The sequence below is a fragment of the Mirounga leonina genome, unplaced genomic scaffold (genome assembly GCF_011800145.1).
Source record: "Mirounga leonina isolate KUSES-001 unplaced genomic scaffold, KU_Mleo_1.0 Mir_151, whole genome shotgun sequence".
Lineage (NCBI taxonomy): Eukaryota > Metazoa > Chordata > Mammalia > Carnivora > Phocidae > Mirounga > Mirounga leonina.
Window position 1 is genome coordinate 76025967 of NW_023270377.1, and position 25440 is coordinate 76051406.

General features: G+C 37.3%; 2 protein-coding genes across 11 annotated transcripts in view; one reads left to right on the forward strand and one right to left on the reverse strand.

The window, feature by feature from the left end:
• Window positions 1–3103, reverse strand: part of ARL6IP6 (ADP ribosylation factor like GTPase 6 interacting protein 6) — a 35044-nt gene extending 31941 nt beyond the window's left edge. The window contains exons 1-2 of the mRNA XM_035008023.1: window positions 2658–3103; window positions 1011–1064 (exon numbers count right to left, since the gene is read on the reverse strand). Coding sequence (XP_034863914.1) covers window positions 1011–1064; window positions 2658–3057 — 454 coding nt within the window. The 5' untranslated portion in view covers window positions 3058–3103. The remainder of the gene's footprint in view (window positions 1–1010; window positions 1065–2657) is intronic.
• A 736-nt stretch (window positions 3104–3839) lies between these two features.
• PRPF40A (pre-mRNA processing factor 40 homolog A) overlaps window positions 3840–25440 on the forward strand; it is a 55978-nt gene continuing 34377 nt past the window's right edge. For 4 of the 10 annotated variants that reach the window (XM_035008015.1, XM_035008017.1, XM_035008018.1 and 1 more), the window contains exons 1-5: window positions 3840–4298; window positions 5567–5698; window positions 18381–18461; window positions 19560–19590; window positions 21872–21888. In XM_035008015.1, coding sequence (XP_034863906.1) covers window positions 4023–4298; window positions 5567–5698; window positions 18381–18461; window positions 19560–19590; window positions 21872–21888 — 537 coding nt within the window. In that variant the 5' untranslated portion in view covers window positions 3840–4022. Of the gene's footprint in view, window positions 4425–5566; window positions 5699–7114; window positions 7178–18380; window positions 18462–19559; window positions 19591–21871; window positions 21889–25440 lie in introns of those variants that run through there. The other 6 variants (XM_035008021.1, XM_035008013.1, XM_035008014.1 and 3 more) reach the window with 6 other exon arrangements.

Below are 25440 nucleotides of genomic sequence, written 5' to 3' on the forward strand. Positions count from 1 at the left end.
GCTGTTTTTAGAGACGGAACAGTGTAACAATACACACTGATAAAACGTGTAACTCTAAAGTACATTTTCTCATGCAAGAAGTTGAGAAGACCATAGAAAAGTTTTCACGGGACATCTAACAAACTAATTTGTTTCTATAATTTGAAGATAAAGGTATCCCCTTCTATAAAAACAGTCAGACTGTATTTTGTATCACTGTGAGGGCATTAGCCTTGAAGAGGTAGATTAAATAGGTCAGCTAAAACTGAGAGAGGGGGTGACATGCAGGATAGGATCTCAACCACTTTTTTTTCCAATTCAGAATGATTAATCAAATAAATTACAGCAAACAGGAGTAAAATAACCCAAACACGTAAAGTTCTGGACACTTCAAATCATTTTGGCAGAAAGAAATAAATACAAGAGAGAGAGCACAAGCAGGGGAGCAGCAGGGAGAGGGAGAAGCAGGGACCCTGAGCTGAAGGCAGACGCTTAAGAACTGAGCCATCCAGGAGCCCCTCTGTAGAGCATTCTATAGACATTCCATAGAAACTCAAGTCTGACTCTTAGTCATCATTAACCTGTCCAAGTATGCCCAATACTTTCTACATTTTTTTAAAAACAAGTTCTTATAAGGAGATAGAAACCTCAATTTCTCCTGAGGTCTGCTTAAGATGTCATCTTTGCTAAGATCATGAGGAATTTTTCTTTGTATGTTTTTAATTCCTGAGAAAAAGTATAAGAAGACTTTTCCAGAAAGTAACTAGAAAATGTTAAATAGTCTCTGGGTCTTTGTCACATACAGTTGTGTTCCAATTGTATTTCTAGTGTGTGTGGTGTATACACACACAAACCAAGTATATATAAAAAGAAAACCTAATAAAATTTACCACACACAAACACAAAATAATTAAGACTGAATGAATTGCACAAGGGATTACATTATTTTACCCAAAATTTTGTAGTTTAAACATGATCTCAAAAAATAAAAATGAACTCAAAAGCAAATCAAGTGACAGTTAAGTTTATACCTAGTAGCCCAGTGTCTATGTCCTCTTCAGTCTTTAAATTCTCAGCATGTAACTCTGTAAATACAAAAAAAGGGGCTTGAGTAAAAAGGATGATTTTACAATTTGAATAGTAGATCAAAGGCTGGGAAAATATTGTGGAGTTGTGGAAAGTGCTATGGAGTCAGAAACAAATGGGTCCAAATTTTGATTCCCATTTACTAGCGATGGGATCTTCGGTATGCAAAAAAAGCATGTACGAGTCAACTGCCAAATATACACAAAGCTTCTTAGAGTTATTGTGAAAATATTTTAAGTTTGTTTATTTATTTAATCTCTACACCCAACGTGGGGCTCAAACTCAAAACCTCAAATCACATGCTCTTCCCACGACTGTCAGCCAGGTGCTCCTGAAAATATTTTATGTAATGCAAATTACACAGCGTATTAGGTTCCTTTCTTCCATTCTCAAAAGTAAGCACAACTCAGTGTCTTCTGCAATGGATTCCACTTAAGTTTTGTGACTTAATGATAAAAAGGAAATCTCTCACAGCACAAGGGAAATAACCTACTAAACTCTCTCCGAGATACAGTGAAAAAAAGAGGGGAGTGAAAGAAGAAAGGAACACTGACACCCACATATTTAACATTGACAGTTTACACCCAATATCATTGTATAAAGAGGTTCACATTAACTTGCCAACCTGTCTTGTGTATGAAAATCAAGCCTAAGTTGTTAGCTGCCATCTGCAATCCAGTAGGAGCTTGGAAGCAATGAGGAAAAATTAAAACTGGAGTTAAGCTGATTTAATTCTATTTAGTGAAGTAAAACTAACATTTGAGTGGCAACCTGTTGGGTGCTTCTCATAGAACTAAAGTAGTTTTTGTGTTAATTTTTCTTTGTCAATAACTTGGCCAAAGTCACACACGAATGAGAACTTAGATTTAAACTCCAGTCTTATTCTTTCCACTGTAATATAAATATCCAGCCATATAGTTTACCGTATAAACTTTGAAAAATCTTTCACGGCACATCTCTTTCTATTCCAATCTGGCTGATATATAAACATCACACTCAATAAAACTAATAATCATTAAAATAATAGGTTATCTAGCTCCTCTTATAAAACTTAACCACTACACTCGGTTGAAAACCTAATACAAAATCAAGAGGAGCTAATTATTTTATCTATAAAAGTAGAACTTTAGACTGTGGGATGGAAATCCTTTCTTTCTGGAATTCTGTGCGTGTACAAAGGAATCAGTGGATAGCAAACCTTTAACCATTTGTGGATTAAATAAAGTCTTTGAATATGTATAGCCTATTTTAATCGCACACTTTTCACCCACTTTTAATGATTCTTGTCCTACATATTGCTTAATTTTGCCAACATTTCACCCCAAGTGTTCACTGACTCTATTGTTTCCTCAAGGCTACCCATTTAATCAAGACGCTTTCTTAAAAAAGGTCTCCTAAGCTTGGACCAGGGTCCTCCACCATTCAGAGAACAAAACAAAGGAGATGAGCAAAGAAAGGTGCCAATGAGGACTCTGGGTGAAAACCACTACCAACTTGCCGGCCTTTGATGGGGAGGTGAGAGATGAAAGGCAGGAGTCACGTCCAGGCTCAACTTTACTCTGGACAGACTTTCCAGGCCGGAGCTTCAGTACCTTTTACGATCAGGTAGGCGATGGCGAGGAGGAAGGCGAGGAGGATGGCGAACAGCAGCGAACAAAGAATTGAGAGGACCTGGACCGGCCACCGCCGAGCCTGGGCTCGGCCGCCCGCAACCACCGAGAAAATGCCGTTGCGTTTATCGGGCAGAACTGGAGACCCGTCCCCGTCCCGCTGGAACAGAGAGCCCTTTCTAGGCTCCGACGACGCCCCGGCCGAGAACTCCGCCCGCAGGTCACGGGCCACTTGGTCGCATCCGTCCTCCTCGTCCACTTCACCCTCACCCCAACTATCCCCCTGAGCGAAGGCGGAAAACGCCGGCTGGGAAAACGTGACAGGGGTGTCGAGACGTCGGCGCAGACCAGCCGAGCGCCTCCCGCTCTCCACGAACGACATGGCGGGAAAGACGAGAGGGCCAGCGGAGGTCGAGAGAATCCCACCCGCCCCGCCCCGCCCTCGCAGCAGCCAATCAGCGGCCAGGCCCCCCCACAGCCTCCACCACACGGCATTGGCGCGCAGGGGTGCGCAAAGGTGCGCAACTGGGTGGGGAAGGTGCAGTGGGATCTAAAGAAAGGTTTGGCGCCCCTGGGCCAGAGCACTACCCCAACTCAATAGGAAGGAAAGGAAGCAGAGAAGTGCACAGAAAGAGGCGAGCCGAGGCCAAAGGGAGCCAAGTCTCCTCTCCCCGCAGTGCTTCGTCCCGGCCAGAGACCTCCGCCACGGCCGCGTCACCTCCAGGCAAGCGCGCGCCCCGGCAGCCCCAAAGCCGCATCTTTTCGACGCCCGGTCCTAGCGCCCGCCCATACCCCTCTGATTCACATTTCCGAACCGATTTGCTTTCTCCCTTCTTCCGCTATACAGCCCTACTCCTCTCTGGCCCCGTTCTCCCCTCGCCTTAACTGCCCTTCCCTTCCTTTCGTATTGTTCCCCCCCGCCCCATCACAACTTCCCTCCACGCTACTCGACACGCCTCCTTCCCGCCCCCTCCGCGGGCTCTCCAGCTGGTGCGTACGGAGCTCGAACCCTCTCCTAAGGAGCCCCCCTCTCCTGTTCCCCGCCCCCTCTCCTCCTCCTCGAGCACCGCGCGCGCGCCTGGCCCCTGCCACCGCTAACGCTAGAAGCTGCTAACCCCACCCCCACCCCACCCTACCCTACCCCGGGCAGCCTCAGGTTTGTGGGGCGTACGTAACTCGGGCGGAGGGAGTAAAGGTGGCAGGCCCCAACTGCCCCACCCCCTACGGGGTGAGGTGGTCTAAGCTCGGGAAGCTGGGACACGGTTGTCTTCCCTTCCCCGGGGAAAGTTGGTGGAGTTTTCCCGGCGGAGGCGCAGAAACTTCCTCCGTCCCCCTACCCCCCCCTCCATGCAGGCGACGCCGAGTGAGGCTGAAGCTGGGGGCGAATCGCTGCAGAGCTGCGTGTCGGCCGCGCACTCTGATTGGACAGTGGGGAAGCCTGTCAGCTTATTGGCCCCGCTGATCCCGCCCCGTAGCGCAGGGCAGCCTTTAACCTTTGGCTCCAGCGGGCGCCAGCCACTCAGATCGCTTCTTGTTGGTATGTGTAGCGGCAGTGGCCGCCGGCGGAGCAGTCTGAGCCCGACGATGAGGCCGGGGACGGGAGCGGAGCGTGGAGGCCTCATGGTGAGTGAAATGGAGAGCCATCCTCCTTCGCGGGGTTCCGGGGACGGGGAGCGGAGATTGTCCGGCTCAAGCCTCTGCTCCAGCTCTTGGGTCTCTGCTGACGGCTTCCTGAGGAGACGGCCCTCGGTAAGGGATCGGTGGAGCAGGGGGAAAGCGGCACAATGAAAAACGAAGTCAGAGAGGCAGGAAGCTTTTTCCAAAAGGAGAAGAAGATAAGAGTGGACGAAGAAAGAGCTCGAGATGGTGGGCTACGTAACGAGGAAGAGAAATGGAGAGCGGGGATGCACAAAGGGAAGGATGTGGGTCCTTGGAAGTTCTTACTGGGCTTGGCCTAGACAGATGCGCGGTGGAGGTGCTGGGCCTTGGGCGGGGTGAGCATTTTGGAGAGGTAGGCCCACTGTAGCAGGGAGGGGGAAGGCGGAACCTTGATTATGTAGACTTCGAAAGAGGCTGCCAAAATCTGTTTTCACCAGTAGTAGCGGTGTCTGCAAGGGGTACAGGCTGGGACGATTGGCAGGGGCTAATTACCTGGTTTTAAGACCTGGAACAATGGGCACACAAGTAAATAAATAGTTGTCTTTTAAAAGGGAATTAAAATGGATGTATTAGTCATTTGTATTTAGGGTCTGTGAGTGATAGACCTTAGTCTGAAAAAAAATTTTATTTTTTTGGCAGAAGTAATTTTACTTGTGTTGAAGACTTTATTAGGAAATAATATGTATATGTGTTAGGAATTAAGTGTCCCTGGGTACCCGTATTGTTTGTGTTCTGTTAAGACAAGCTCTTATCTGAATAAATTTGGTAAATTCTCGTTTCAGAGTTTAAAATGAACTTAAAAACAAATTTAAGAATAGTTACTTAACTTAAGACATTAACTAGCTATCTTCTGTGTGGAATAGAACAAAGTTGTTGTTTTTCACCCGTAACAGTTTTTAAATTGGCTTTCCCATACGTGTTCCCCAAGTTTAGTAAGCTAACTAGGAACTGATTAAAGCAGCCTGCTTTAAAAAATAAAATCTATACTCTAGCTGTCCAGTAATTATTTTAATTTTTCCCATTTCGTTCTGTAACTTGGTCAGTTGCAAGCTCATTATAAATACTGGTGGGTGGTGCATTTTGTTTAAGACAAGAAAGTATAAGCTAACCCAATAATTGAATCACACATTGGTCTAATATTAAGCCACTGAGCGTAACCGATCTGTGGAAATCAGATTTTTGAGAAGCATTTGTTCTTACTTGCTAATTTTTAAATTGTCCCTGTTTTTCAGATGGGGCACCCTGGCATGCATTATGCCCCAATGGGAATGCACCCTATGGGTCAGAGAGCGAATATGCCTCCTGTACCTCATGGAATGATGCCGCAAATGATGCCCCCTATGGGAGGGCCGCCAATGGGACAAGTAAGAATGTTTTTGTTTTATTTTGTATTTGTTTATTTTTGCCTGTGGTATCATTGTGTCAAGATTTAAAAACCTGGGTCGATATTTGCAGCTGTTTAAGGATTAGTTTATATCAAAATAATATTGTCAAATAAGTCAAATGTTGAGTCATGACACTAATCAAATTTTGAATGTAAGGAAAAGCCTTCTGTATGAAAGATTTATTTTCTACCACAACGAAACTAAGAGTTCTTTTTTCAAGTAACTGTATATGTAGTCTTTTTAGTTTAATAACTTTCTTTTTCCAAGTATGTCAATTGAAGTTAAGGTTTGAAGAGTGAATATTATTATATAGGTCAACATAACTTATGTCCGTGGACCACATAAATGCATAGAATCTGAAAATAACAGTTGCTTAGGTCTTTGCCTTAGAATAAAGTTTATTTCTGAAGTAGCTTCTTCTTGTGTATGTGTGTGTATGCGTGCGCGGTGGGGGTAGAGTAGGGAGATTCTACTCCAATTTGATTCTTCATAGGACAGTGCCAAATAGGTGGTTCATTTTCCACTTACACTATTTTGTTTCTGTTTTGTTTTAAATGCTTATTGCTTCTGCACTCCTGCTTTTGAGCTGTCCCTTTCATCCCCCAGCATAAATTGTAAATGGACATTTTGTGGGAGTGATTTAGATCAAAAGGTTTTAGTGCTGACTCAGTGAATTCAGTAGAACTGAGTTCCTAGAGAAGCATCCAAGAAAGGTAACAGGTTCAGTTACCATGAATAATTTTATGCCTCCTGTCAGGTTCTGTAATACACATGTTCTTTGGTGGCTGAGTTCTTTCCATTTGAGTATCTCAATAAATCATCCAAAATTTAGGCTGATAAAATATATTGGAAAGCCAGTCAATTAGGTATGGTCTTTTTGCTAATTAATACTGTTTATGTTGATAGTCACTTAAGCCTTGCTATTTTAAGTTATTGGTGAAATTGTAGTGGAGAAAGGAGCTTGCTTTGTGTCTTTTTCTTTTAACTTAACCTTAGGAGTAGAAGGGCTTAATGTCAAGTGATTTTCTTCTTTTTTATTTGTAATGTAGCCCTTAATTTTGTATAAAAATCTTTATTCAAATTTTTTTGACCAGGCCCAAAAGATTCTGCCTGTAGGAGTTTTGGGGGGGTTTTTTTTTGTTTGTTTTGTTTTTAAAAAAGAACCATTTATTCTGTTGTTTAGAATAACACAAGTTTTAAAACTCCCCTAGGTGATGGAGAAACAACTCGGATTCTTCTTCTGTTTCTTTCCATCTCTAAGCAGCAAGGAGCTCTTCTGGTTTTCTTAGTAGAGCTGCTCTAACTAGATAATGAGCTTTAAAAAATATTTATTCTTTAAATGCTCTGGTTCTTATTTAAAATTAGTTTCTTTCCACAGAAAGATAAAATAAAACAATTTGCTACTGCCAGATGCTTCTCTCTTTTCTGGGGCCTTCTGTTTCCATTGGGCCAATCAAGGTAAGTTTTGCAAGGGATTGACCTGCTTACCCTTGCTGTAATGGTGCAGTTGCACTACCAAACCAAGACACCAGCTAGTCATTTCTAGTAAAATGCAGATTTTACTTATTTTTTTAAAGTACTTTCGTGTTTCTCATTGACATAAGCTGGTCACAGTTTGCTTTATGGCCCTTTCTCTTTAGCTATATCAGTGACCATCTTCCTAGTAAGGTGACTTGCTATTTGGTACACATCTGTTGAAATACTCTGAATTTTACCTTGTGGTTTTCTTCTTTTTTCCTAGACCAGTATATGCCATGTACCTTTAAGTGTACCTGACCATTTAGATGTTTAAAAGTCTCTCTCTCTCCCTATTGGCTCCTATTAGGATAATGAATGAATGATTTAAGAATCCAGCTCTAGGATCCCAAGAGAATCCCCATTGTTTTTCCTTAAAATTAGATTGTTTCTTTTTTTCCTTTTAATATCTAACTTATATGGGGCCCAAATCTTGGTAAAACCAATTCTTATTTGAGCTTTGGTAACAGACTGGGAGGGCATGGATAATTAAATATACTAAGTAATCTAGAAATCTAATTTAAAGCCCTGTAAACAACTTGCTTAAAAATAAAAGTTGACAGCAAAATTGATCTTTTTTCTTTCTACCCGCTCTGAGATATTAATGGTCAGAAGTTAATGAGAAACAGCAGGGTGCCTATATAGTTCACTGTAGTGACACAAAGTTGGTAGCGTTCTGCCATTCAATTTTTAAAAATCAGTTTACAGATTTTTTAGACTTTGGTACTGAAGGTTATGGAACCTTCATGTATATTGCCTAGTTCACATTAATATCTCATTCTGGGACGAGCTGAAGATGAAAATTAGTGCCAGTCTTACTTGCTAAGTGATTCTGGTCTTCGGAATGTTACTGAACGTGACATGAAATTTTAAAACTTGTTTGTAAAATAATATGCAGACTGGACAGAATAACAACATACAGAAGCCAGAAGTTAGAATTTTTCAAATGCATCAAGTTATTTAGGTTAAAAGGGTATTACGGTTTTATGGAAGAGTTTTTTGTTTGTTTTTATTCAGGAGATAACCTACTGTGCCCTTTTTAGAATTCAGGCTGAATCTATTACTTCTAAAAAATAGATTTCAAGTTTATCTCAGTTATCTATTGTATAGGTTACATTTGCCTCTTACTATATGTTCATAGGGGAAAGTTGTCCTTCTACTTTTACAGGATTATAGAATCTTACATTTGGAAGGGACCTTGAAATCTGTATAAACTTTAAATAATACGGAAATTAAATAATGGTTTATCACTGGTTAAAAAACCATTATTAATAAAGTAATATCCCTGCTTGGTGGCAGTACTCAAAAATTTACAGTAGAAATTTGCCTTGAGATGTGACTGTATGTGAGGCCATTTTTTACTTACTAATGTTTTGCTTTTAAAAGGTTTTCACATCTTACTCATTTTTGTTGTTTCTACACAAAGGACATGCAAGTCCTACCTTTATCACAGGTAATTTTGCCTTCACTGAAAGCCTAAGAGAGCCCTCCTACGTGGCTCTTTCTTTTTTAAATTTTAAATTTTTCTTTTAATGAGAAAAGTAGAGTAAAAGACTTAAGGTCTCTTTTAGCTCTAACAACCTACGGTTCAATTCAGATCATTTGATAAGAATAGGTTATATGTATGAGATTTTATGGGTTGATATGGATATAAAAACAAAATTCTTTTAGTAATGCCTCCCTAATTCTAATCATTCAGTACTTTTTTTTTTTTGCCTTTGTTCAATAAATTGATAAATGAATGCTTTTCACAATTGATTTTGATTTTCTTGTTCTTACAATGAGTGAGGCAGGCTTTAACAGATCTTGAGTCTATTCCTGCTGCCATCCGGACCCAAGTAGTTATACTCCCATGCCCAGGATACTCTTAACAACTTTTGAGCTGGTTTTCTTGCTTCAAGCCTGCCCCCTCAAATTCTTTTAGATTTCAGTGTGTTGTCTCCTTGCCCAAGAACCTCCAGTGTTTTTCTGTACCTATGGTATAATTTCTAAATTCCACAATTTAACTTTCAAGAATCTCCCAGAGTACAACTCAATGCATGATTCTGAGCTGCATGTCTTCACACTCCCTAATTTGAACCCCGGCTGATCTTTTTATGATATCTTGACTGATTGTATTAGTTCATGACTGAGCTTGTGCTGTTCATGCTCTCCTGCCCACAGCTCACTACCACCATGAACTTTCCTTTACTTACCTAAGTTCTTCCATTTCAAGTTCTGCCTTCTCCCGGAGATCAGCATACTTTGCCCAGCATACACCGTCCCTTCAAATTATTAAAATAAAATCCTATGAAATTTGCCTGTAACTCTGTTTCACTTATTTTGGGATTTAGTTTTCATTTGTTTTGTTTTATGGTGTATTTGCTCTGTCTTTCCAGCACGTAATAGACTGTAAGCTCTTAGAGGGCAGGGTTTGTGTTTTATACTTTTTAAGAAGTCCACAGGTGCTGAGCACAGTTCTTGGCACAGCATGGGTGCTCAGTAAAATACTTGTTGAATGAATGAAACAAAAACATATTCTTTCCTATATTATAGGCCATGGAGATAGTAGATGTTACATCTGACTATTTCAGTGGTTACTTGTGACTTTATACTGTTACAACTCAGTTCTTATTTTTAGTGTTTGCCTCTCTATAGTTGTTTTTTCATTTGATAAAAATGGAAGATAAATGTAATAGTTTTTGGTGGATAAAGCAAAAATACATATTTCCATTTATTTTAAATTATAGGCAAATGTATTTCTATCTGTATGACTTTAGTGATGGTCTTTTTAAGTTTTACCACAAAGTTCCCCATACCCTCGGGGGAAATGATGATTTGGAATATAGGCCTTCCAGAGAAATCCAAAGTGTTGGTATCTTAGATTTATCTGACTGACTGATTTGACTAATTGATTTGTTCCTGTTGCTTTTCAGTTACCATTATTTTGGGTATTTACAGAATCCATGCTGTTGAATTGGACATTAGTAATTGACAAAAAGGCTTTTTCCCCCGTTAGGTTATTTGCTCATAATTTTTGAATCTCAGTAACTTTCTGTATGCATTTACATTATCCAGGCAAGTACTTAACTAAAAAATAGATTGACCCAGACCTAATATGTTTGTATAACTTCTAGGCTGTGTATGTAGTTAGATTTTGATAGATTTACAAATGATACTATTTTCTTCTTAGATAACATTTCAATGAAATATGAACTCATCTATTTAAAAACTTTAGCTAGAGTAGTGTTTCTGAGTATGGAGAGTATTTGGAGAGATCTAAGAAGACAGTGTAAGTGTGGAAGAATGAACTATACTCCCCTCCTCCTTTGAGATTCACAGGGCACAGTATTTTCTAAAGATGCTGAGAAGTCTCGCAGAAGTCTTTTAAAACTTTTTCTCAGTGTTTCTTGGGTGGTTGGTTGGTTGGTTGGTTTTTTAACCATCTTCCCCTCCCCACTTTCTCAGAATCCCTTACCCCGTTAATGTGTTTATTTTGCTTTGTCTAGCATATTGCGTGGAATTAACGTTGCAAGGAATTAGCATTTTGGGAGAAATGCTGTATTGAACCTGTTTTTCCATTTAGTCTGGTCTTTAGGAGGAAAAAGGCAACATCGAAATTAGTATTAACAGATACGATGAAGCACTTGTAGAGTGCAACGAATGTATTCATTAAGTAACAGGATTAAAAAGGGAAGAGAACAAAGCTCAACAGGTTAACAGGTTGATTTTTAACTGGGTTTGTTAGAAATACTGATGATGTGACTTAAAACCATCATAAAATTGTTTATCAATTTTACTGTGTATACACAATAAAGCTAAAGCTACCTGTGTATATCCCATAGCTCTGTACTAGGATGTTTGTTTTTAACTAGAGAAATGATAAGACTGAAGGTTTTTAGGTAGGAGTGAGTAGATTACTGTCCTATTTTACTGTCTCATATAGAAGTTGTTAATCTTTCATTCTTACACCCTTTCCATATCTTCATATTACTTTTAGTCAATAGGCATTTAACTCTCTTGGCTGTGGTGTTAAAAGATGTATTATGTATATATTCTGCACTGAAAACTTACAGGCATTCCCTCACATGCCTCGCTGAACTTTATTTTCTCGTCTTCTAACTGCTGATTTGGCTGTCATGGTTATTTGTAGACATTTGGAAGTTTTGTGGAGATGAATCTTTTATATTTCTTTTCTCTCTCTAGTCAAGTAATCATACATTTCTTTTGCTTGTTAATGAAAAGTTAATTGTAGTTAGTGGTAGTACTAAAGATAATGGTGTTTTGCATAATAGGCTTTAAAGAAAATCTACTTTTTTTTTTTTTTAAGATTTTATTTATTTATTTGAGACAGAGAGAATGAGAGACAGAGAGCATGAGAGGGAGGAGGGTCAGAGGGAGAAGCAGACTCCCTGCCGAGCAGGGAGCCCGATGCGGGACTCGATCCCGGGACTCCAGGATGATGACCTGAGCCAAAGGCAGTCGCTTAACCAACTGAGCCACCCAGGCGCCCCAAGAAAATCTACTTCTAATTGCTTCTTTTTTACTTGGTACAGTGCACTCAAAGTGGAAATCTGAATCTTCTCCAAATCTGAGTGATGCTGGTAGCTATGTCTTTTGAAGGACTAAACACGTCAGCAAGTGAGGACTGTTCTGAGTTGAAATATAATTTGCTTTATCTTCAGCTTTGATTTTTTTTTCTTAAAATTTATTTATGTTAGACATAAAAAAAAACAAAGTTCTCACTACAAATACAAACATAATTTTACTCCCTAGGGCCTGATCTTCTGTTTGGGTTAAGACTTTCTAAATTATTTTTTGATTAATGAATGAGCATTAAGTTTCTGTTCAAAAACATGGGCTTTGGTATAGTTTCCTTGGCCATGTGATAAAAGAAAATGGTTCATTTTCTGAAAGGTGATTTTTCAGTAATTTCAAGGTCATTACATATTTATTAGCAAATATTAAATATAATAGAAAATTTTTCTCTTCTATACAGAAATAAGAACTGTCTGCATAAAGTTGTCTACTGTAAGCATTTGAATTTCTGCTATATGTAGATGTACCTGTCCTCTGCACGAGTACTGTGTACATAAATGAGACGTACTCCTTATTTTAAAGGTGCCCACAATTGAGAAGAAACTAAAAAGTAAAGTTTCATGTAAACAATATATAATGATTTAGCTAGATATAAAACAATCTATTTTAAAGGATTTTGGAGTAGGAGATAGTAACAGTCTTATGTTCCTCCATACTTGCATCCTAGAGGGCTTGTGTTCAAAAGAAAGCTTAGGTGACTTTTTAGAGGAAGTTTTAAAGTCTAATTCTATATCACTTGAGACATCACAGTTTGTGTGTATCTCTACTATGTTTAGGGCTTTTTAAAAATTAAAATTATAATTTATTTTCATTTGGCTTTTTTTAAGTTTTTGTATCATATATCCATACTCAGTTTTCTCTCTATATTTTCTTTGACCTTGTTTAAGAAGTTTAGAGTTTAGTAAGAGACAGTGGCTAAGTATCATTAATAATTTAAACTATTTACTTTCCCTTTTGCATATATTTTTTTTTTCTTAAGGTTTCAGAGAATAGGGTTGTGATACCTAATCTGTCTTAGAAGGAATTATATTCTTAGAAGGAATTATATTCTATCACTGTCTTTGTGTATAAATTTGAGAGATTGATATACCTTACTGAATTTGATCCTTCTGACTTGAAAAGAGGGTTGGCTAGAGGATGAATGTCTAATTTATAGGTGGGAATAGTAAGGCCCAGGGAATTGAGTGAATTGTCCAGTGACATTGCAGAGCCAGCACTAAATGTGATGCCTAAAATGGGATTGCCTTATTACATGTGTTGATTCCTACTAAAGATGATGCTTTCACATTATTTACTAGATGCCCTTAAAGAACCTAAGTGCCAGTCTAATAGGGAATAGATGAGCGAAGGGACAATGGAGAGAAACTTTATTTATCTGAGTTGAAGGAGAGCAGTGGTAATAAAACAGCTGTCATTTATTGAGCACTGTTCTGTGCATTGCCCCATTTGATCCCTACAGCAATGTTAACAGATGAGTAGTATTTTTCCCCATGTTACAGTTGAGAAAATTGAGGCCCGGGTAGGTTAAGTAATTTAGCCCAAGATCATGCAGCTGCTAAGTGACCAAGCTGGGATAGGAATTCTGATAGTCTCACTCTAGAGTGTGCTTAATAGCTAGCTGTACTGGACTGCTTCCCTGTATAGCAGTATGAGATTATATAATTAAGCTGACCTCCTTAGAATCTGAACAATAGTGTATACTTCAACAGTTATAAACTATCGAGGTTGAGAGAATTTAGTAAACTAAATATTTTTTAATACTGGCAATTAACTTATTAAATGGTAAGGTTCTATTCCATGTGGAACAGTTGGTGAATATGTCTTTTTGTTTATCTAAATGTTATATCAGAAAATGATAAGTATCTTGAATCTATAAATAATTGTAATAAAGGGAAAGTTAGGTTAAATGATTGTCCCAAAATTTAACTGCTGATTTTGGGTTATTAAGGATATGCTTTAAACAGGAGTATTTCTGTTTATTTCTAATTGAATGAAGAGTTACATTCAGAGATGTGGCTTTTACAGTTGTTTGGTGATTAATTTTTTTGTGTTCATTCATAAGGTAAGTTAGTGGTATAAATGGTTTTTAAATATTAGACTTAATAGCCTCTGTGTACTGACTTAATGGAATTTGACTTAAAGAGGAACCAAGTAAAAAGGCAAGAATCAAACTTCTTAGGTAATTTGAAACTTCAGGTTTGCAGAAAGAATGGTTTTTAAAAATCAGTCAAATTTAAAAGTTAATATTTAGACAAAAGATCCTTAGGTTGTGTGATTTCTTTCCACCAGGAAAAACTCCAGGAAATAATTATGAAGAGAAGAACTTTTGAAGTGCCCATGTGTAATGATCTTCACTTTGCTTTTGATACCATGAAACAACTGGGCTAATTTAGTTTTACATTTTGTACAACTTAATGTGTTGTAGCATTGACGGAATTGCTTTTATTATTTTACTTTTAGTTTTAAAAATATTTAGTGAAAAATGTAGCAGGCTTGTTTTATCTAACATTAGGAACTTTCCATACTGGGGTACTAAGAATGAGCAGACTGTGCAGTGCTCCCTAGTTTCTACTTGTTTTTTATTTTCTTCATACTGGTATTCCTTCTGAGGACATCTTGATAATTGGTTTAACTTTTGTCATTAAAAGAATAGAAATATACATAGAAAAATTTATATAGTATACATAGAGGAATGGTTGGCAATTTATGAATAAAGTGTACCAAACAGTATATCTGATTAATTTTTGGTTTTGAAAACTTCCGAAGTGTCCATAAAATTCAGATGTTTAATATTTTAGACAATTTAGCTTATGTCTCATGTTGTGTTTTACCCTTCCCATTTTCTCCTGTTTCCTAACAACTAAAAATTTGTAATTGTAAAACTTTAATATATTTGCGAAAGTAGCTTAAATGGAAAATTTGTGAAGCTGTACATGGCTGTGATTTTATAGTGTGCTTCTCATTAAGCTTATATGAACCACCGCTTTGTAGCTTTAAGAATGATCTGCTTTTGGAATTTATAATGGCAACATTGTAGCAATTGTGTTAAGATTTCTTCCTTTAACTATTTTGAACCAACATCCTATTTTCATTGAACTTAAGATGCCGTAAATGGTACAACACTCCGTTATGTGCCCTTAGGAAAAAAAAACCTAATGAGAAGTCTAAAATACTCTGCAGATAAAGCTGGGAGACCAAGGGGCTATTCCCTTCATGTGAAGCAAGAAGTAAACCTTCCATGCAAAAAGGGATGACAAAGTAACTTTTGAATGCCTCAACTTTGAATATTTGGGCTGAGGAAGGGAAAGTCACTTCTGAGGATTTGAACCACAAATCTCATAAGCTTGCAACCTGGGTCAGTTTGGTATTAAAACAAAATAATAATGGATAACTTAGAAAATTTTAATCATTTCACATTGATGGTGCTGTCAAGTGACTGGCCTAAATCAACACAAAACCTCTGAAAGAATTCAGATGGGTTGAAACATGTGTCCCCATGTTATGTGTATCCTAGTGTTAATGAAAAAAGGAAATCGTAACATTTCCATGAAGTAGATTCTTCAGTCTTTGGGAGACAGGTTTTTTGTGATGCTTAGGCCTCTGGAAGAGCTCTTAATTTGTCTAATTCTTGTAATAACTTCTCGTAAGAATGTATCGTTTTCTATATTTATGTTTTTGTTACTTGGTTTCATGCTAGTATTACAGTTTTGGTTTAAAATTATGTTAATTTAGTTACTTTTAGATATTCAGCTGTATATAATCTTTCCAATGTTTGTCCAGTTGAACAAGCCTAACTAGTTGATGCCCCTCAGAATTTATAGAGATATGAGGGAGAATTCAGATTTTTATTTAACACTAAATCTCATTCACATAAGTTCCACAAATGTAAAACCCTATTTTGAAATAGACTTGTGGCTCAGAATGCCAACCTCAGAAATCGGGGAATTGAAGGTGCAAAGACCCCAGACTCAGGTTTTACCTCTGGGGAAGACTTTTTGCCACAGTGTTTCATTGCCCTGGTATTTGGACACTCCTCAGCCTTGACAAATGTGGTCCCTTTAGGGTCAGTCCTCAGACTGCATGAAGAGAAGGGCTGGCAGGACTCCCTCAAAGCTGGGGTTCAGTCTCCTCTGCTTTTTGTTGCTACAAAATCAACATTGACTGTTCATCATCTTTCTATTTGAAATATGTAAAGAAAATCTACTTGTAAGAGGCTTAGGTGATCTTATTTAGTTAAAAGGTAACTGTAGCCCCGGGAGCAATTAGAAGGTGAAGAAACAGTTGGTTTTGGGGGCGGGGGAAGGAGTGGAGAAGAAACCAAAACACTAAGTCTCATTCTATAACCAGTTCCACAAGTTTTAGGCTAAAGGCAAATTTTTGAGAGGTTTTAAAATTTGAAGTGGGGAAGACGAACAATTGAGAGAATTCTGTCAAACTCTCTTTAATGATTTTTAAATATTGTTTGCTTTAAGTGTCACTGGCCTTGTCTAGTCAATTCTTATTATATTGTAAGGGTTTTTGTCCCTTGTTTTTTAAATGGGATTTGATCACTGTCTTATGAAGTCAGAGTATTTCAGTTTGAAGTTACATTCCTTTGTACTGCTACCATGTGGAGATGTTCTGTTGCATGATGGAGATTTTATCCCACTTTTCTTAATGTCTTTAATTCTTTTTTTTTTTTTTTTTAAGATTTTTATTTATTGGGGCACCTGGGTGGCTCAGTCATTAAGCGGCTGCCTTCGGCTCAGGTCATGATCCCAGGGTACTGGGATCAAGCCCCGCATGGGCCTCCCCACTCCGCGGGAAGCCTGCTTCTCCCTCTCCCACTCCCCCTGCTTGTGTTCCCTCTCTCGCTGTGTTTCTGTCAAATAAATAAAATCTTAAAAAAAAAAAAAAAAGATTTTTATTTATTTGAGAGAGAGAATGAGAGAGAGCAAGCATGGGGGGGGGGTGTCAGAGGGAGAAGCAGACTCCCTGCTGAGCAGGGAGCCCAGTGCAGGACTAGATCCTGGGACTCCAGGATCATGACCTGAGCCGAAGGCAGTTGCTTAACCAACTGAGCCACCCAGGCACCCTTAATGTCTTTAATTCTTATGAGAAAATACTTTTTTCTCAAGTTTTCAAAGTTGAGTTTTTCAATTTAGTTTAGAATTCTAGTTTTTGGATATGTTAACAGCTTTGGATTTTATATATATGCCATTTTAAATATCGGGCTCTTTCCCTCTGTTGCTCACCATGCTTCCCCCCATAATCAGTTATTTAGAACCTTAAGAATTCACGCCTACGTTGCCATTAGCCTTAAGTAAAATTAGTTGTGAGGATATATTTGTTGGGAGTAGAGAAAAGAGGGAACTTCCGAGCCTACTTCTCATTTGGTCACTGTGTTTTTTTCCCTTAATGTATAAATTACTTTAATTCTTCTAGTCAGGGTGGTGGAGGCTTGTGCTTCTGTTTTCAAATTCTGTATCTTTTTTTAACCTGCTGTTTCACCATATATTCCAAGTAGTAGTCACATGTTTTCTGTCAAGTTCTTGTTTCATGATGTTTAAGCAATTTATTGAATATTTTAAGGAACAAAAAACCTTTGTTTTTTAATCCATTAATACAATGCTGCTTCATTTTAATGGTACTTTAGCCTGGTTTTGCTTTGTGAGTCGACTTTCCCAAATAACAAAATTCAGTGTGCAAGTGTTCTCATCTACCTTTAGTAGGCTTTATATGTTCCTGTTGACCATAAGATGCTTGTTTGTTTCTATTTCTCCAAGTTTCATTTAATTTGAAACTGTTGAATACCTGGTTACCTTGTTCCAGTACTTATGATTATTGTGTACAGTTTTTATTCCCCTCCATGTTTTTGTTAGATTTGCTCATATTAAAATCAAAATATAATATGGATGAGTATTGGGTCAAAATACTTTGGAAATTTATGTTAATCTTCATGATTTTTATTCATACTTCGTAGTGAAGATTCATTCATAGATTTGGATGGCAGTCATTGATAGACTAGATTAACCTCCAAAACTAATATTTTCTTTCTTCAGATATTCATGGTGTGTGCTTTATTAAGTTTTTCTTTTCAAGAGAGGACATAGATGATTTGTGTCTAAAGTTTGTTTTTTACATATTTTTTATAGTCATCGATTTTTAAGCACCTTTGATCTTGAATTTTTTAAAGAACCAGATTGCTGTAAAACCTTCTAATACAGATATTAATAGTCAAAGGTGAGAAATAGAAAAAATTTTTGTCTTGCTCCAAAGAATGGAGAAAAACATGAGTGGTGAGTTAAAAGAAAATTAATATTCTCAAAATGACGTTGGAAATAATATAAACTTTTAAGTTTGTTAAAAGTAATTTTAACTGTACATATAAATTATGACAAATATTAGCTCATTGATAAAATACTTCATTCATTCAACAAGCACTTACTAAGCATACTATTCATTTAGTATAGTGTTCACTGGGTTTAAATCTTGAGTTGTACATACTAGCTTTGATAACCAGATAGATTAATAAAGTTCTTTAAATGCTTTGGTTTTATATAGTAACCTTTTTTTACTTTTATTCTAGATGCCTGGAATGATGTCTTCAGTAATGCCTGGAATGATGATGTCTCATATGTCTCAGGCTTCCATGCAGCCTGCCTTACCGGTAATCTAGTAAAAATAATTATTTTCTGTGATGTTCTGACTACTTTTATATATGAAATAACATCGTTCTATGTATTTTGTAGGCAATCGTGTTAGCTTTTTAAGTGTGTGAGTACTGTAATGCAAGGTGGGAATTACAGTGGGTTTTTAGGTTCTTGAATGATAGGCATTCACATTTTTTCCTGTATTTATACAGACATCCTTAATTGTTAATTCTATGTTAAACAGGAGTAGAATACTAACAGCTATAATTTGTTAGCCAGAAGCATTTTATTGGTCTGGTGGCATTCTGATCTTAAAGAATAGGCTTTTGCTTTGCTGGGTGTTAATTTAAAATTGTTGTATTATGGTTTAGTAATAGATCCTAGATTTAGAAATCAGAAGATTTTATTCTAAATTTACATTTCATGAGACTTCAGTGCTGGCACATTACTTACAAAATCCTTGACAGCCTTATCACCCTTACTGGATTGTATAGCAATATGTAAATCATTATGATATTCATATTAGCGTAACTTATTTATTACCTGATAACCTAGTGGTTGTAATGAACATACTCCACTTGGGGTGTTACGTTTGCAATGTCTTACCCAAAATTCTTAGGCCAAATATATATTTTAAAATGTTTTAATATTATAAAATAATACTTTGCATATTCTATATATCGTATAAAAAGTTCTCTTGGGGTTTTGGACAGTGCCTTATATAATTCGAACACAGTATTTCTGTGGCAAACTTAACGGATATTCTCTGGGGTGGGATAAAGAGCTCATGTCATTCAGAGCAGATTTTGCCACTTAATGAGTGTTGGTGTGAAAGTTGAAAAAACTTGGTTTTTAGAGCTTTTTCTGTATCAGAATTGTGGGTAAATGGTTGTGAATCTATATGTAACTGATGATCATATAAATAACACACTTAGATTAAAGTGCTTCAATAGCTCCAGGTTTATGATGTTTTTACAATTTATAGCAAACTAAAGGAACTAAAACTTACTGAGAATCTTTGAGTATACATAAAGGGAACTCTGCTTTATAAGGAACTTATATAAAATATAGTTTAAGCAAGGTGAATATTACTAATTTCATTTTTTATCTTACAGCCAGGAGTAAATAATATGGATGTAGCAGCAGGTATGTACACCATTTATGGTGGTAAATATTAGACTTCATCTGGACAGTAGCTGTCATAACAAGGAATAAAAGCAATGTCACTTTGGCTTTATGATTAGCCTCTGATTTTTTTCTTCTTTTTGTTATTGTTTTAAGCAATGGGAAGTAGGGATGGCATTCATAATTGAATCCATAAAAAATTACCATAATTTTAGATCAGGAGTTCTGGAACCAGATTTGGTCTACAGTTATACTTTAGCCTATACAATGTTTTTAAATTTTATAATTAGTTGCCAACATTTAAAGTCTTGGGCCATACATAACAATTAGATTTATCTTTTTACAAAAAGATTGAATTTATCTTGAAACACTGTATTATCTGAATATTCGTTGTTTACAGTGGTGCTTATCAACACAGTAGGTAGTCAGAGAATGTTTAAATGAAAAATTCTGGTTGAGTCCCTTTTTGTACACAGCAGACACTGTGGAATGGGGTAGTAACTCCTTACTTTGGATATGGAGCATGTACTCTCATTGGCCTTCTGGACTACTTTACAGTCTTTTCTATTACCTGCTTGGTCCTTGTAGCCGTTGGAGTTTGTAAGCCTTGTGATAATTTTTTTTATCAGCCAGTTATTAATAACTGTTTTGACTAGTGTACCTTTCATATATATTAGTAATGCTTCAATTATCCATGAGTAAATAATGTTCAGATAAATTGGTATTCCAGATGCTGAACTTTTTTTCCATGATTATGCCAAAATGTTTTTTGTTTTTTTGGTTTGGTTTGGTTTTTAGAGTGGGGAAGTGGGGCAGGCGGAGAGGGAGCAAGAGAGAATCTCAAGCAGACTCCACACCCAGGGTGGGGCCCTACTCAGGGCTTAATCTCCCGACCCTGAGATCAAGAGTCAGACATTTAACTGACTGAGCCACCTAGGCACCCCTAAAACATTTTTTGTTTTGAGCATGGTTTGAAACATTTAAAATGCACATTTTCCTACAGGTTTATATGGGGGCATAATGGATCTTTTTAAGATGCTTCACAAATTTATTTATTTAAGCTGAAATGGTGTTCTGAAATACCTAGTATAATATTTTGCCTATTTAGATATCTAGAGCTGATTACTATTATCCAAATAATCCTGGAACATTACCTTAAAAAAATTTTTTTTAATTGAAGTATAATTGACATACAATATCCTGTTAGCTTCAGATGTACAACATTGTGATATGATAATTTTATACATTACAAAATGATCCCCACAATAAGTCTAGTTACCTATCCGTCACCATCCAAAGTTATTACATACAATACGATTTCTTATGCTGTACATTACATTACCTTGACTTATTTTATAACTGGAAGTTTGTATCTCTTAATCCTGTTCACCTGTGTTGCCCTCCCCACTTTGGTAACCAACATTTTGTTTCGTGTATCCTGAGTGAGAAACAGACTCATAAAATTTCTTCTTAATTACTTTTTAAATGCTTTGGTTTTACCAGCGATGTCCATAGTAGCCTCTTTTGATTGTTCTGTGTGTTTTATTCCTTTTTTACATACAGTTCTTTTCTTTTTCACACATAGTTTTAGGTTACTAGTTTCTAAAGTTGAAACTTACTCATTTGAACTTGGTGGCTAATGGGTGTTTCCCCTTATGTCTAGAGGGGTACTGATAATAATTTAGGACCGTACCATCTAATAGACTTTTATGCAAAAGGAAATGTTCTGTAATCTGTAGTGTCCGATATGGTAGTCATTAGCCACATGTGATTACTGAGTACTTGAAATTGGCTAGTGCAAAGGAGGAACTGAATTTTTAGATTTTATTTCATCTTAATTAAAAATTTTTAACAGAAACATGTGGTAGCTAATGGATATTATATTGTACACCACAAGTCTGAAGTTTATGTAGTTGAAGGTGCTGTAGATCTAAAGCATAGAATCTGAGGTCTGTGGCATTATTTTATTTCAGTAGTGTAGTAGAGAAAGGAATTAGTTAAGATAGACATGTATAATAGCAAGAAGAGAAAAAGGCAAAGCTTGTGAATACTTTTCCAATGGGATCCAAGTGAGTTTGCAGTTTAAAAGTTCAGAGTGCCACTTAATTCTGAAAATGCTTTGCACCGTATATGTTTATTTTGTAAAAAAGAGAGCATGCACATAAATCATAAAGAACAGTCTTAGGATATTTAGTGTGACAGGCTAAGGAGGAAGACATAGTATGAATAAATACTTTAAAAATGTTCACTCGAGGAGACCATGATTTATCACATTGTAAATATTGTTCCTTTATTTTTTTAGGTACAACATCTGGTGCAGTAAGTACCTCTGGAACATAAGTATTTCATTATACTTCTTTAGCCTACAACATTGATCCTTATTTCTATTTTAAAGATTATCTGCTAACTTGAATCTTTTTCCTTTCTTTTCTGTGCCAAAGGATGAAAAATTGTTTGAATGATTTATCTTAAAATTTAATTTTGATGGGACTTAATGAGAGAAAAAGGAATCAGATATACATCAGATTTTATAAAGATTTGAATTTTTCCCTCCCAGTACAATTAGAAGGGAAACAGAACCTATAGGTATACAGTAATTAACCTGATAATTTTCACATAAGGTTTACATTAGAAGGTACTCATATACAAAAATTAATGTACCCTTGTTTATTACTGTAAACCCAATGTAGACTTTCTAATATACAGAATTTAAAATACTTATTTGCTTGTACCTTCCCTGATGGTGTCAGAAAGACAAATACAGTATTCAAAATGGCTTGTTTTTTGTTGTTGTTTTTGTTGTGGTGGTTTTTTTGTTTGTTTTTGTTTTGTTTTTTTCTTTTTCTCCATACTTGATTTTTTAAGATAGTAGTTACAGTTATTTTTGCTAATGTTTCTGTATATGGTGTTTTGTTATATATTTTTATTATGTTTGGGAAAATAATGTAAGTCCAAAAGCCTTACTTAAAGATGCTTATTTTTTGCTTATTGATAATAGCCATACCCTTTGGCCTCAAGGTTTTCTTTGATTTTTTGTTTGTTTGTTTATTAATTCCTTAAAGATCATTGGAAAGAAGAGGGTATTTTGTTTATTTGTTTTGGGGGGGACAAAGGGGCAGAGTGAGAATCTTAAGCAGCCTCCACGCCCAGCACGCAGCCAATGCAAGGCTCAGTCACACAACCCTGAGATCACAACCAGAGCCAAAATCAAGAGTCAACTGCTTAACCGACTGAACCACCCAGGCACCTTAGAAAGACGAGTTTATATGTATAATCTCATTTAATCAAAATAGTCCTGAGAGGTAGCTGTTATCCCCGTATTATGGTTGGGGAAATGCAAAAAGCTGTGAACTGATTATAAATATGGGGGGAAAGACTTTTTTAATTGTGGACTCTTTAAAAGTTTTAAGTTTCTTGTATCTTCTGCTTTAAAAGTTGAACGGTTATAGGGGCGCCTCATGGCTCAGTTGGTTGAGTTTCCAACTTCCACTCGGTTCATGATCTCACGGTCATGAGATCCAACCGTAAGTTGGGCTCTAAGCTTAGTGTGGAGTGTGCTTGAGATTCTCTCCCTTCTCCTCTGCCCCTATCCCTGCTTGCATGCAGGATCTCTCTTTCTCTCTCAAATAAATAGATAAAATCTTTTTTTTTTAAATTTTTATTTATTTATTTGACAGAGAGCGAGAGAGGGAACACAAACGGGGAGTGGGAGAGGGAGAAGCAGGCTTCCTACTGAGCAGGGAGCCTGATGCGGGGCTGAATCCCAGGACCCTGGGATCACGACCCAAGCCGAAGGCAGACGCTTAACCAACTGAGCCACCCAGGCACCCCAATAAAATTTTTTATTTTAAAGTTGAATAATTATAAAATATGTATGTGGTATTCTTCCATTATAAGTGCCTGTTTGTATTTTTAACCGGTGATAGCTTCATGTTTTTTCTGTTTATTTAAATAATGCAGGCTCGCTTGAGGGATTAAGAAGTAGACATACCTAAAAAGAACAAAGTAAAATTTCACCCTAACGCTTTCCACCTTGAGGGATTGACCATTGTGTTTTGGTTGTGTCATTTGTCTGTCACACCTTTTTTTTCCCAATTGAAGTTACCTTTTTTTGTTAAGATTTTATTTGAGAGAGGGAGAGAGCACACGCACATGAGCAGGTGGGGGGATGAGGGGCAGAGGAGAGGGATAAGCAGACTCCCTGCTGAGTGGGGCTGGATTCCAGGACCCTGGGATCATGACCTGAGCTGAAGGTAGATACTTAACAGACTGAGCCACCCAGGTGCCCTGAAATATCTTTTTTATCATATATTAAATTCACACATATTCTGGCATCTACTTCTGGATTTTTTTCCATTGGTCCATATCTATTTTTCATCCAGTATTGCATTTTTTTTTTTTTAATTAAAACAGTTTTAATATTTAGTAAGGTGGTGCTTCTGGGTGGCTCAGTTGGTTAGGCAGCTGGCTCCTAATTTCACCTCAGGTCATGATCTCAGTCTCAGGCTCTGCGCTCAGCAGGGAGTCTGCTGGAGGATTCTCTCTGCTCCTCCCCCACGTTTGTTCTCCCTCTCTCTGTTTTTCTCTCTTATATAAATCTTTAAAAAAATATTTAATAAGGCTTGGTTTCATGGTTTCTCTTTTCATTATATCCTTAGCTATTTTCAGGTATTAGTATATGAATTCCAGTATCCCCCTCCAAAAATAATCTGTAAATATATACACACCCCGACACACTCAAAAGACAAAGTTGTGTTTTTATCTGGGATTATATTTAATTCATTACAGTTTTGGAAGAATTGACACTTTCTACTTTTCTATTAAATTTTCCCATCTAGGGGCACCTGGGTGGCTCAGATGGTTAAGCGTCTGCCTTTGGCTCAGGTCATGATCCCGGGGTCCTGGGATTGAGTCCCACATCGGGCTCCCTGGTAGGCGGGGAGCCTGCTTCTCCCTCTGCCTCTGCCTCTCTCTCTCTCTCTGACTCTCATGAATAAATAAATAAAACATTTTAAAAAAAATTTTTTCCCATCTAAAAATACTGTGTATTTGAAAACTTAATATTTGCTTTAATTCTTTTTAGATTTTGGGTACACACGGGCGCCTGGGTGCCTCAGTTGGTTAAGCCTTTGGCTCAGGTCATGGTCCTGGGGTCCTGAGATTGAGGCCTGCATTGGGCTCCCTGCTCAGCGAGGAGCCTGCTTCTCCCTCTTTGCCCCCACCGCCCACTCATGCGCACTCATGCTCGCACACTCTGTCTCTCTTTGTCTCTCAAGTAAATAAATAACATCTTTAAAAAAAAAAAAAAAGATTTCCGGTACACAAATTTGAATTACTTAAACTCTTCAGATTATGGTCACTGTCGTTGATCCTTGGAGGATTCTGCACATTTTTTCACTTTATGCTTCATCTTCACTCCCTTCCCTACAGCACCCTCCCTAATGGGTGCTCACTTTGATATGTGCCCTAAGACATGCATGTATTGGGAAAAGACTGAAATTTTTTGTGTAGATATTTTTGTGTGTGTTTTTTTTCCTTTTTTCTTTACATATTTCATGTTTATTTTTTTTGTTGAGGTGTAATTGACATAACATTTTAGATTGTACAAAATTATTTGGTATTTGTATACATTGTAAAATGATCACAATAAATTTAGTTAACATCTGTCTGCATACGTAGTTACAGATCTTTTTCTCTTGTGATGAGGACTTTTAAGATTTACTCTCATAACAACTTTGAAATATGCCGCACAGAATTAACTGTAGTCACCATGCCGTACATTACATCTCCATGACTTACTTATTTTATAACTGGAAATTTGTACCTTTTGACACTCTTCACGCATTTCAAACCCCCACCTGCAGTCTGTTC